The sequence below is a fragment of the Balaenoptera musculus genome, chromosome 2 (genome assembly GCF_009873245.2).
Source record: "Balaenoptera musculus isolate JJ_BM4_2016_0621 chromosome 2, mBalMus1.pri.v3, whole genome shotgun sequence".
NCBI lineage: Eukaryota > Metazoa > Chordata > Mammalia > Artiodactyla > Balaenopteridae > Balaenoptera > Balaenoptera musculus.
The window spans coordinates 36,789,228-36,802,508 of NC_045786.1; the positions used below are offsets into that span (position 1 = coordinate 36,789,228).

Genomic DNA, 13,281 nt, shown 5'->3' on the forward strand with positions numbered 1-13,281 from the left:
CACCCTGGCCAGGCCACCCCAGCATCTTAGCATTCATGCGTCAGGCCTGTGACTCTCCTTCCCTGTTTGTACACTGTCCGGTTGCCTTCCTCCAGGAACCCACCTCTCACTAACAGGCCTGAGTACCCGTGGATGATAGAGTGGCACAAATGTGGGCTTGAGAACCAGGCACACCTGGATTTACATTTCAGCTCTGTCACTTTGGAGCTGTGTGTGCTTGGCCAGTCACTTACTCTCTCTAATCCTCGACAGTAAAAGTAGGGATAATGCTGCCCATCTTGAAGGGGAATTGAGAAGATCACAGTATGTGTAGGACTATAACTTAGTGTCTGAAACACAGTAGTTATGCAATAAATATTAATTTCTTTGTCATTTCTCTTTCAGCATTTATCACATTCCATTTTGCATTATAATAATGATGATCCCTTACACTTGCACAGAATTTTGGTTTGCAGAGGGCTTTCACAAATACAGTCTCATTTAATCTTCTTAACAAGTCTGAGAGATAGGCAGGGAAGATATGATTATTCTTAGAGAGGGAAAGGAAACGGAAGCTCAGAGAGATTAAATGACCTAACATGTCTGAGCTTGTTTTCTTCTCTGTAAAACAGAGACCCAGCTAGAAAATGATGAGACCTAGGCTTGAATTTCTTTGACTCTCAAGTCTTTCTACTATATTATGTTATCATCTCATTGTAGAAATTGGTATACTTATCATAGCTTCTTGAGGACAATGGCTATTCCTAATTCACCTTTTTATCTTCCCAATATTTAGTAATGTTGGAAGAAGGAAGGAAGGAAGGAAGGAAGGAAGGAAGGAAGGAAGGAAGGAAAGAAAAATTTATGAGTTAACAAATAGAGTGAATGATAATGGTTTAATGTATTACTAGCCCCCCTCCCTTCAATATATAGAATTGTATATACAATATTTATTTTATTAATATTTATTCTTTAACCCCAGTGCAAAGCACATTTAAGCCAGTTTTCTATCTCTGGCCCTTGGTTTTCTCACTTATTTACATCAGGGATAAAATGTAATAGTGTGTGATATTCCCAGCATTCCAGTCCTCTCACTGTAGAGAGAATTTTATCTTTTCCTCTCCCCTGCCCTGTCTGGTTACAGAGAGTAGGCCTGGAAAGGAGTGGTCAAAGAAGGAAGGAGAATTCATGCTTGCTGGCCTTCCTTTGTTGGGGAGAATCTGAGTAATGGGAGAAATAGAAATAAACTAAAAAGAAGCAAGAGAGACTAAGTTTGTTTACATAATAAAAAGCTACCAAAGACAGAGGGGGGAGCGGGGAAGGAGGAGACTGCAAAGCTATGTGTGCGGGGATGGAAGAGAGAGTTTAGGAAGTTGGAGAGTAAGAAAGTTCAGAGCAGAGCTGCAGGGAAGAAGGAAAGGGAGATTTTGGAAACGCGGTTGTGGGGTTTGAATTAGATCCCATGTAACGGTCTTTGAAGTAAATTCCTTTTTAATTTTAAGTGAAGCCTGGAGTGTACTCCTTTAAATACAACTGCAGTTATAGACTAGGCTCCATGAGGCCCTGATATGTATTAGCGTTGCATACAAAGTGGTTCCCGTCCAATGCACTTTACAAGGTTACTGTGAAAGCAAAGGAGAATACGTGCAAAAGTGCGCTGCACACTAGTAAACGAGAACTGTGACCCTGCCCCTCCGCATGCTCTCCTGCACATGTACATGCACACCTCACACCCTCATACCTGCCAAATCGGTGACAAGGAAGCTGCCATTTGTCCACAGATACAGCCAGTGCTGGAAGGTCTGGCATTTCTGCACGGCCTCAGAGCTGCTAGATGCTGCTGGAGCCGCAGCAAAGCCCCATTCCCGGGAACAGTAAGACTCCATGGGCTTGCCCAGGTCCTCCTCCAGGGTAGCATATGGGATATTGTTTGCAGGCCGGTAGATCAGATACAGTGGGATGATCCTAAACACAGTGTCACCCTGCGGTGAGCAGGAAGTATGGCCCCAGAGAGCTCCTCCCTCCACCTCAATTCTACACTCTTGGATCCAAAAGGAAGGCCTTTCCAAGAACAGAACTCTCAGCTCTGAGCCTGAAGGACAGCAAGGAAGGGGGGTTCCACCCTGAGTTCAGGAAAGGAAATGGAGGCCTCCTCCATTCTCTGAGGTCAGTGGGATTAGAACTGAACCCTGCTATATCCCCAGGAGGCCTCTGTGCTTGAGTGAGGGACTAAGACCTGTATGTGCCAAACAGAAAGGAATACCCCTGAGAGGATTCAACCAGACTGTGCTCAATGCCAGCTAGACCCTAATACTCAAGAGTTGAAGTTCCAAGTCTCAAAATGAAAACAATTTCCATGTGTAGCTGACTCCTACAAAAATCCACACTGACCCTGCCCACCTACCACATTAGAATCCTGACCAGTTTGCCTGGAAGCTTTAGCCTACCCCATCACCTTCAGAGAGGCCCAGAACCTGCTGTGCCCAAACTCTGCAATCAGCAAAAACTGGGCAAAGGAGTGGGGAATTAGGGTGGGTGGGAGGAGACTGAAGACCAGAGCAGAAGCTCTTCTAAAGTGGGCAGTGAATCTTGAGGTCTTTATTTCTAGATTTTGTGGAACCATTGAACTGAGCATGGGGTTAGCTGGGGGCCCATTTGCACATGGCCATTACTCAGAAGGCCCCCAGGAGGCTGTGAAATCATGGTTCTCTGCAGAAGCTCAAGTCAACAGGTCTGCACACTGCACGGCCCCCTCCCTGTGCACTTACTCAGGCACGTCCCCAAAGCCAGGTGCAGCCCGGGCTTCAGCCGCAAAGATTTTGCAGTACTCTCGACTCATGTTCTGGATCTTGCACCCCTGTGGATTGAAGGGAACCAACTCTGATCAGCAAGGAAGCATCCCGGTTCTCTATGTGCCTGGCTCTTAGTGGGAAGGCCATCTGCTAGAGGCTGCAGGGAGGATTCCAGCCCTGGGGGAGGTAGGGTTCATTCCTACCCTCCTCCCTACTCTGCACCTCATTTTTCTCATTTGTAAAACAAGAGGCTTTGGACTTGTTTTCAAAGTGGTTTCCAAAGTGTGTTTCCTGGAGCCCTAGTGATAGATGGCAATGCCCCAGGGGCCACACTTCGGGAGAGCAAGGTACCGACCCCGCCCACAGTCACTCCCCTTTTAACTCCCAAATAAGGCTTCTGTGAAAGATATCTTTGAGGGCAGTGAAAAAAGTTTTCTGCTGAAAAATACAGTTTGAAAACTATGGCCCCAAAGATGTAGCCTGGACTACATCTCAGGCTCTCGTCGAGGTAAAGTTGAGACTAAGGTGGCTTCCTCCTCCATACTGGGCTTCCCAATAGGACCCAGGCTGGGAAGGGGAGGGATGAGAGAGTGGAAGGATGGGGCAGGGGGATGGGACAGTACCTGGATGGTGACGTCATAGTTTCTGCCCAGGAGAGAAGTCTCACTGCTGGGCCCAAACACAAGCAGGCTGGACACCTTGATGATGCACGTGAGGCCTGACTCGAAGATGGGTTCCAGCCCGTAGATGACCTTGGCCTGGGAGGCCTTCCGAAGGCCACACCCGTGTCCACTCCCTCGTAGCTCCTCGCTCACCAGGCGCCCAAAGAGCTTGTCCCCCCAGCAGCCAGAGTCAGCCAGACCCTTAGCAAACACCATGGGGGTCATCTCAATCTCTTCTCCAACTGAAGGGGAACAGGAGAAATGTGGAAAACTAGAAGCTCCCCACTGACTGCTGTGGGACCCATAGCACCCCACCACTCTGTCCATGACTGCTCTTTGGGTGTGCACTGGGGGGGGGGGGCCTATGGACTATGACCTCCTGAGGGCAGACACTGTATCTGGTAAAACCGCCATCATTCAACAGTGCTCATGTGTGCACAGAGCAAGGGCTCAGCCAGTGTCTGTGGAAGGCCAGGGTTTTCTGAGGAAGCAGCAATCAATACAGAGTATCAGAATTACTTTGTTTTAGAATTCAGTGTTTTGATCAAATGAATAAATGACTCCATCTCAACCAACATGTTTGAAACAAAAAGTTTGTGAGACAAATCCAGTAGCAGTAGCTCAAATTGGGATCACTAAATACCATTTTCCACTAAAAGGAACCAGAACTCCCTAAAGAAATGGTTGATTCCAGGTCTAGGGCAGGAAGTGTCCTAGACTGACCTGAAACATCTCTGGACCATAAAGCAAGTAAGGTATCATAAACAATTGGCAACTTGTCAGAAAGACACAAGAGCCAACCTGAAGAGGCTTCTACTGGCAAAAAATGAGACAATCTTACCAACAACAACAACAGCAAAATAACTGCAAAGTATTGAACATTCAAATGTGTTAAAAATCCATACTTTCATAATTATAAGTTAAAAAAAACCTTCCCTCTGGAAAAAAAACCCCTCATTCATGACCTTTGGAGGATGTTAGGGCACCAACTCATTATTCTGAAATCTAATAAGAGCAAGGAGGAAAAGAAAGTATTTTTTCCTTCATTTTCTGTTGGACCTATATGTATCAGGATTACCAAATAACCATTTCTTCTTTTCCAAAAAATTTCAGCTAATGAATAAAGAAGAAATGACAGAATTAAAATACTCCATGTTGCAAACCTTAATGAAATAAAGGACTTAGGTGATAATCAGTGACTGCTAAAACCCCTAGATGATGACAGGGGTTGTATCAGATACCGTTTTTTAAAGTTTAAAAGGGATAGATCAAGCAGAAAACACCTGAACGAACCCAGTGATCACTCTTAACATTACTAAAACAATCAGACATCACATGCCTCCAGATAGGATGCAAAAGGAAATACACAGCACACCTGTGAAATGTTCACACAACCCAAAATTTGCACCTGAATTGGAGCAAGCATCTCAAGCTAATTACCAGTTTAGAGGAAGCACATCAATGAAGCAACATGTTAAATGGTGATATAATCAACAAAATCCAAAATGTAAGAAATTCTTCAACAAATAAATGGCAAGGGGGGAAAACAAATGAGGGAGGAGGAACTATTATACATTTGATAGATTTAAGGGATTATATTAGCCAAAAGCACTGAGTGGTTCCTAATTCAAATAAATCAACACTTATGAGAAAGTTGGGAAACTCTGATTGGATATTTGATGATAATAAAGTATTATTACTAAGTTTTTAGGCTTTTTTAGTTTTTAGGTGAGGTTATATTTAATATTGATTAAATTTGACTTGATAACTGAACAAAAGGCACTAGTTGAATGAATGAGTAAATAAGTGAACGAAGGAAGGAATTAATGTATTAGTTGGCAAATGAAGCTCTAGAAACCTTTCCATCACCAGCCACCTTCACGGTCCTAATCCTTAGTGTGTCTTTTGCAGGAGCAATACATCTCTTCCCCTAATATTTGAGCCTTTAAAATGCTTATCAAACTTTGGGGTGTATCACAATCACCAGGGCATCTACTGACATGCAATTGTGTTAGGTCCTACCCCAGAGATTGTGATTAAGAGTATCTGCAGTAGGGCTCAAGTAACTGCATTTTCAGCAAGCTCCCTGTGTGAATCGAATGCAGGAGTCCACAGACCACTGTGAGAAACTCCGGGGAGGGAGCTGGCAGGGTGAGAAGTACCCTGGTGGCCAGTCCTGCTCTTGATCAAGGGCTCTGACATGGGCAAAGGGCACAGGCTGAATGAACTCCTTGTAGGACGTCCCCTTAGCCACTTCCTCCCCCCTCATCTTCTGAAACAGCTGTCCCCCCCCATCCTCCTCCACAAACCATATCCTAAACTAGGAGGCAAAGGGTAGCTGTATGTGGAGATAAACATGGCATTTAGAACAGATTCCAAGTCTTTAAAGAAGCCCCTGCAGATAGCAGGGTAGGGACACAGGCCCACCCATTCCTCCCCCTGAGGGGCACTACCTTGACCTTCTTCTCTGGAGATGAATCCTGACAGCACTGTGTGGAGAAAGAGAAGAGAAAGCCGCTATCCTCAGGCAGGTCTGCCCAGAGAGAGCTCCACCTCTGCAAAGAGGACTGTTCCCCGCCGCCCCCCCCCCACCCAGTGGGGGCCAGGCAGAGACCCCAGGGAGGGGGGGCAGAGCTCACACTCACCCTCGGGGCTGAGGCAGAAGTCAGTGGAGGCCGAGCCGTGCTCATTGTGGATGGTGCATCGATACATACCACAGTCTACGGGGGACGCCTGCACGATGGCCAGGGCCGCTGGCCCTTCATCCCCTGCACTGCAGAGAGGAGACCCTCTCCGTGAGGCCATCACCATGGCACAGCCCAGGGCCAGCCTGCGGTCCTGAGGCTTCGCAGACCCCGCTCTCAGAGAATGCTGTGAGCCCTGTCTCTGAGAGCTCTGGGAAGAGCTGGGCCTGCATCACACAGGTCAGGACTGCACTAGCTGTGTGACTTTGGGCAAGTGACTTAATACCTCTGAGCCCCAATGTTCTCCTCTTCACTATGGGAATACTAGAATCTCCCTCATAGGGATCTTGTGAGGATTAAATGAGGACGTAGATCCAAAGTGCTGGGACAATGCCCCCCACAGTATTGCTGCTGTAATTTATTAGGGAGCCAGGTCAGGTGGAGGTGGTACCCAGCTGGCTTACCTCCTGCCCACCTCGCCCACTGGGCGCTGATCCTTGGCCCATGTCAAGACTGAGTCACCAAGAATGTTGAAAAACTGGCACCAGAGCTTCAGGCTGCCCGAGGCATCAGGAAACTGCTCCACCCGAATCTTCCGGATCACCTGTGGGGCTGGAAGCAGGGGCACAGTTGAGAGGAACAAACCACTTCCCCTCCATCGTGTGCCCTCTCTGGCCCTACCCCTGCTTCCCAGGGTGTCCTTGGTGGCACAGGCTGAGAGAAAATGGGATTAAGCCTCCACACAGCCCTCACTTGGGTCCCACCTGTGTCTCTGAGGCTTTTGCCCTGACTTCAAAGCACACATCTTAGCTAGAAAGAACATAGTATGGCACCTCCACTCCAGGCCAGGGAGAGCCTCACAGCTGAGGCCGCAGACAGCAGTCAAGAGAGGAACTTCAGTTTGCAGCCTAGGCTCCTAAACCTAGGACCCTGCGTTTGAATCCTGTCCATACCACTCTGTACTCGAGGGACAAGTCTGCAAAGAGGCGATTATGGTGGTGATGATGATGATAGAGCTAGGATACTACTGAAGCCAGGCCCTGTGCTGAGTACTTGATTTATTCTATCCCATGTAACCCTCACAATGTTACAAAGTTGGTACTATTTCCAACTCCAAGTGGCCTTTCTGATTCCAAAGCCTGTGGGATTATTACGTAAGAATACCCTTTACAGAGGTACGCTAAACCTCTAGCAGGCAGGGTTACCCCAGCAGGGCCCTGTTGCGGGCAGCCCGCTCCTGTGAAGCCGTACCTGTTGCTCACCTTTTAGCAGGTCTTTGGCTCTCCTTGGCTTGGCCGGAGTGCCCTGCTTGCCTTCCTCCAGGGCCAGCTCTGCTTCCAGGTCGCTGGCTCTCGGGCTGGAGCCCAGGGTTCCTGCTGCCGGCCCCTCCTCTGCCCGCGGCACCTCCAGCATGCCTGCCTTTCTGCCCTGAGTAGGGGAGCGTTTCTCCCGCCCTGGACTCCCCGGGGGCCCAGGTGCAAGACCCTTCCGGGGCCCCCGGGGGGAACCCGAGGGGCTCTCCCTTTCTTCGGGCTTGGTTGGCTCCCCATCTCCTGCTGCTCTGACCTTAGGGAGAAACCTCTTCCTCCGGGCCCCCAGAGCCAGTTCCTCGGGCGTAGCTGCGGGGAGATCTGTCAGAGCTTCCCCGGGGATCTCCTCCTCTCGGAAGGGTTCCTGGGCTCCACTCTCTGCTGACAGCAGTCCCTGTCCAGGGGCTGCCTGCCCACCCACCCCCACCAGCGCCCCACCCATGCCGCTCTCCTGGGAGGTCGGCAGGAGGCCAGGCCCCTCAAGGGAAACCTCTCCCTCACCCTCACTGGATCCTCCTGAGGTCAGCCCAGGGCCTTCCTCCTCACCTACCACGATGGCAGGGATAGAGAGGGGGCTGGGGCCAGGGCACCGGGCAGCAGCCAGGGCCTGACGGCCAACCTGCACCTCGCGGTCCAGGAGGCCGGTGAGGCGGCGGGAGGTACAGGGGCTCAGCAGCAGGGTCTGCGCGCTCTGCACCAAATGGTTGTTCTCCACATGCTCCAGGATGCGCCGTGACGTCCGGGGACTCAGACCGGCCACTTCCACGGTGGGGGCCAGATAGGGTGAGGGTGCCTGATCCCCAGCGGCAGCTTCCCCCTGGGCCCCGGGGCCCCTGCCACTCGTCTCTGAGCTGGACAGCTTCAGCAGCAGGAGCAAGTAGCTCTTCAGGGAGTCTATGAGGCCAGGGTCACAAGTCCGGGAGCCTGAAGTCCTCCCTTCCACACCGGGCACCTTGGCGCAGGCCCCCTCAGCGTCTGCTGCCCTGGTTCCTGGCGGGTGACTCCGGCTGGGGGTGCCCGGCCCCAGGTGCAGTGGGGGGGCAGAACTCAGCGAGGCCTGGTCCCCAGAGGGTAGGAAGGCAGCTGTGCTCATGTGCTGAGAAGCCGGGGTGCTGGGCAGCCGCTGCTGTGAGTTATCAGTCAGGCCAGCCCCAGGAAGAGAGGGCAGAGTGGGCACCTGGGGGCTCAGGCCCGCTGGAGGACAGCCACCCAGATCCACAGGCGGCACTTCTCCTGGCTGTTCCTGCTTGGGGCCCTGGGACAGGCCCTCCTCGGGCTTGTCCTTAACTGGACCCGACTGCTCTGGCCCTCGACATCTCTCTCCTCCCACCTGCTCCAAACTGCCCTCAGGAGGCAGCTGTGCCTTGCGCGTGAGGCCCCCCACCAGGGGACCTGGCACAGTTTCCTCACGGTTCCCGGAGGCTGTTCCTGCTGCCTCGTCAGATCTGAGCATAAAATCAGGTTTGTCTGGGACGGAGAACTCTTCTGGGGTCTGTTCAAAGCATTCAATAATCTGAGGGGACCTAGGATCCTCTGAAGGTGGGCGTTTGGGGGCCCTGGACTGTGGGCTGATACCGGTCATGGGCGCCTTCTCTGACCAACATTTCATGGCTGTGGGAATGCTCCCCTCTGACCATGCCCCCTTGTCTTCCTGCACCCTTCTGTCTGCCTGTGTCCTCTCATCTGCCTGGGTCCCCACCTCTCCTCGTGCCATCACGTCCTCCTGGGAATTCCTGCCTGACTCTGACCTCTCACTTTCTTGTGTCACAACATCCACCTGTGTCTTCCTATCTGCCTGTGTCCTCTGGGTGGTTTGTGTTCCGTCTCCCTGCATCTTCCCATCCACCTGCATCTTCCTATCCACCTCTGTATTCTTCTTGCCTCCAATGTTCTGATCGGAAGATGCTCTCCTGTCCTCCTGGGTTTCTGTGTCCATGGGCTCAATGATGTCCTGACTTCTGGAGGTGCTGCAACCAGCAGAGACTGTATCAGAGCTGCTGCTGGCCAATGTGGTAGGAGCCATGGTTGCCTGGGACTCCTGGACCTGAGAACACACAGACAGAAGCAAGAACTTAACTACACGTGCCTTAGGATCTCTTTCCAATCCAATATCCCAACCTCCTCTGACCTCATCCAGAACGGCCATGATGAGAATCCTGCCACCTGGTTTCTCAGGCCGGCTAGGGGTGACAGAGTCCCAAGCCCACCCACCCAATCCCTGATCCCAGAATCTAGACCAGGGAATACCCAGAATCCAGGTCTAGCTCTGGCCCTCCCCATCTCTCCCTGAAGAAATTTTGCCTCTCCTGACAGCCCCTGATCACGTGCTACCCCACCCCTCAACCCTGCCATTCGGAGGAGAGTGTCCTCTCCCCGGGGCTTCCGAGCAGTCAATCTGTCCCTCTCTTGTGGCACTAACTGCCCTGGATAGAATTAGGGGTGAAGTGGGAGAGTGCCAAAGGGTCTCCTTGACAGCAACAGGGACAGCATCGTTATTAATGCTGAGTGAGTGGTAATTACACAATGCCATCCAGAGAGGGTTAAAGTCATTATGAATGACACCTATGCCAGGAGATCCATGAAACATTATAACGTTACCCTTCTGAACACCCGCTATTTGCAAAAACACCATGCTAGGCCCCTATTTATCACATATGTATTACCTCACTCCTCACAACAATATCAAATAGTTGCAAGAATCATCTCTATTTTAGAGATAAGAACACTGATGGTCAAAGAAGGAATATGGTTTGTCCATTATCAGATAGTAAGCGGTAGAGTTTAGTTTAGAAGCCAGGTGTGTCTAGCTTCAAATCTCATGTTCTTTGCTGTTATACTATATGGTCACACATTTAAATATAATTAAAGGACCTTCTATCTAAACATACTGGCATAAAACAGTAAATTGCCTCTTTTCCTGTTGGATATAATCAAAACCAACTAAGTAAACAAGAAAAAACAAAGCAAATTCCATTGTTAGTGGAAATGGAGGCTAATAAAACCTACAGTCTCAAAAAAAAAAAAAAAATGGGTAAGGATTGCCAAAAGCAGATAGATGAAACTCTGGGAGGTTGCAAGAGCTGTAGGATCATGGAGGACTGGGTGGAAATCAAGCAGAAGACATACAAGGGAGACGTCCAACAGTCAGGAAAAGAACAGTGGAGCAGCCTACCGGAGGCAGATCTCAAAAAACATGAGCAAAAATACATGAAAATTGCTAAGAAAATAGATTTTGAACATACAAGAACTTAAGGAATAGTGTTCCATGGCCCTGGAGGAAACTACTGGAGAACAAACTTTGGTCAACCAAAAGATGACTGGGGAAACCACAGCAAAAGAATTGATGGTGAACACTGAACATATATTTAACCATAGAACCAAGACTAAAACCAAAAAAGTTTAGAGTGGCAGATCAGAATGTCAGTGTTTATACCCTGACAATGCAGAAACGATACAACTAGCACAGAAGGGGAAAGGGGAAGAAGATGACAAGTGGAGTTAAGTGCCTTAATTGTATCACTTATACAAGCCAGGAATCAAAGGCATGACTCAAAGCTGAAAACCCAGGTAACAGAAATACAGCATATTCAACTATACAAAGATAGTCACTTAGAAATAAAACTTTGGGATAATAGGAGATAGAAAATGAAAGGGAAAAAAGGTAGGGAGGAAGTGGAAACACGATCACTGCTCATCATAAAAAAGTAAAACACACTGACTAAACAGATAAAATTATGGATGATATTACATAAAATTTAAATTATAAATTACTATGTACAAATATTTCTAAGTATCAAAAGAACCACACACAAAACCAAAGCAAACAGAACGTATGAGACCTTAATATGTATTTAATTAAATTATATTTAAATTAAGTATAGAACTTAAAGTTACTTTACTGCATATGGAATTCTGAATGAATGGTATGAATACGAAAAAAATAGAAGAGTTTGGTGAATAACAGGAGCCATCAAATGTAAGTCTGACTGACCGAAGAATGTTAGTAAAAACGCTCCTCCAACTTCTCTGAGAACCAGTAAGACACGAACAGACAAAAACACCTTGGAGCTGGGCTTCCCTGGTGGTGCAGTGGTCAAGAATCTGCCTGCCAATGCAGGGGACACGGGTTCGAGCCCTGGCCCGGGAAGATCCCACATGCCACGGAGCAACTAAGCCCATGCGCCACAACTACTGAGCCTGCGTGCCACAACTACTGAAGCCTGCGCGCCTAGAGCCCCAGCTCCACAAGAGAAGCTACCACAATGAGAAGCCCATGCACTGCGACAAAGAGTAGCACCCACTCACTGCAACTAGAGAAAGCCTGCGTGCCGCAACAAAGACCCAACGCAGCCAAAAATAAATAAATTAAAAATAATAAAACAAAAATAAAAAAATAAAAAATAAATCTGATTGTGACACTCCCCTCCTTAAAAGCCTCTCAGCAGCTTATCATCACTTACAGGCTAAAGCCTAAAAGTCCTAGCCTAAAAGAGCAAAAAGTTTAAGACTACTCCCTGCCTGGCAGGGTATGGGGAAACAGGCATCAGCACAGCCTCTATGGATAGTAATTTGGCATTATCTAGTAAAACTAAAAATACTTATATTCTTTGGCCCAACAGTTCCACTCCTGGGAATTTAGCCTATAGATATACTTTCATGTGCAAATTGACATATATACAAGGATACTCATTGCAGCATAGTTTATAATAGCAAAAGACTAGAAATTACCTAAATTACATCAATACAGGATTGATCCAATGAATTATGGTACATCCACACCCCAAATAAATAAAATAAATACCCAAGTAAAAAAGCAAGGTATAGGACAGAAAGTATCATATGCCACCTTTATGTGGAAAATACAGAGACACATATTTGTAAATGTACAGAAGATAGCTCTGGAAGGATGCTCAAGATACCAGTTATGGCAACTTATTTCAGGAAGAGGGATGGGGTGGTGGCGGTAGGGAAAGGGTGAAGATTTAATATTCTCTAAATACTTTTTATACTTTTTGGATTTTATACCATGTGCCTATGACACATATTTAACAAAATCCAATTAAGAATGAAAATGAATAAGTAAATAGACCCTTGTGTGATCAGTGAGGCCTGTCCTTCAGCAGGGGACCCAGGTCTGTCTCTCCAGGCTCATCTCTTGGGTCACTCCATCCCACAACACTAACGTACCATGCTGATTACTGTGCTATTTTATAACCACTTTGTTTTTTCTCTGCTGGACATTCTCAGCCTTCTCATTGCTCACCTGGAGAATTCCTTCCTTTCCCTGAAGACCTCACTCAGGTTTCTTCTCATTTTAGAAGACTTCTGAGTTCCCTTCTCCACCCCAAAAAACGTAAGTGTCTTCTTATCCTATGTATCCATGGCAAATGTACCTAATTCTATTATTATACCCTCATTCTCTGTGGCAGTTATGCATGTGTCACCTGCTAATCTGTAAACTCTTCCCTTTCAAAGAGGGCCCAGCACAGGCCCAGGGTTAGACTTGGTGTGCAATAACTATAAAGACTGACCTCTCTAAACACTATGGGGGGCGGGGGTGTGTGTCTGCATCTGGAACTGTATGGAGAAGTGAGGAGGAATGTCATGTATTTCTTAAAAATAAAAAACTGTGTGAGCTGGGGTGAACCTATCTGGTTCTCTGTGGGCTTTTTCATTACAAAGAACATTAGCAGTTTTAATTTGCCATCCTGTCTTTCTGTCTTCTCTGTAAAATTTTTGAGATTAAGGAACCAGTCTGAATCACCTTTGCATCCTTCACAGACCGAGGCACATAGGAGGTTCACAGGAATGAACCACTGAATGGCAAGTACTATGGCTTGTGACACTCTAAGAG

At 48.1% G+C, this 13,281-nt stretch overlaps 1 protein-coding gene across 2 annotated transcripts in view; it reads right to left on the reverse strand.

Moving 5' to 3' along the window:
• The window catches only part of ALPK3 (alpha kinase 3), a 51,304-nt gene that overhangs the window by 6,638 nt on the left and 31,385 nt on the right, over positions 1-13,281 (reverse strand). For both annotated transcript variants that reach the window (XM_036842766.1, XM_036842765.1), the window contains 7 exons: positions 7,380-9,471; positions 6,582-6,729; positions 6,079-6,206; positions 5,887-5,922; positions 3,395-3,675; positions 2,748-2,836; positions 1,721-1,944 (listed from right to left, as the gene is read on the reverse strand). In XM_036842766.1, the coding sequence (XP_036698661.1) occupies positions 1,721-1,944; positions 2,748-2,836; positions 3,395-3,675; positions 5,887-5,922; positions 6,079-6,206; positions 6,582-6,729; positions 7,380-9,471 (2,998 nt within the window). The remainder of the gene's footprint in view (positions 1-1,720; positions 1,945-2,747; positions 2,837-3,394; positions 3,676-5,886; positions 5,923-6,078; positions 6,207-6,581; positions 6,730-7,379; positions 9,472-13,281) is intronic.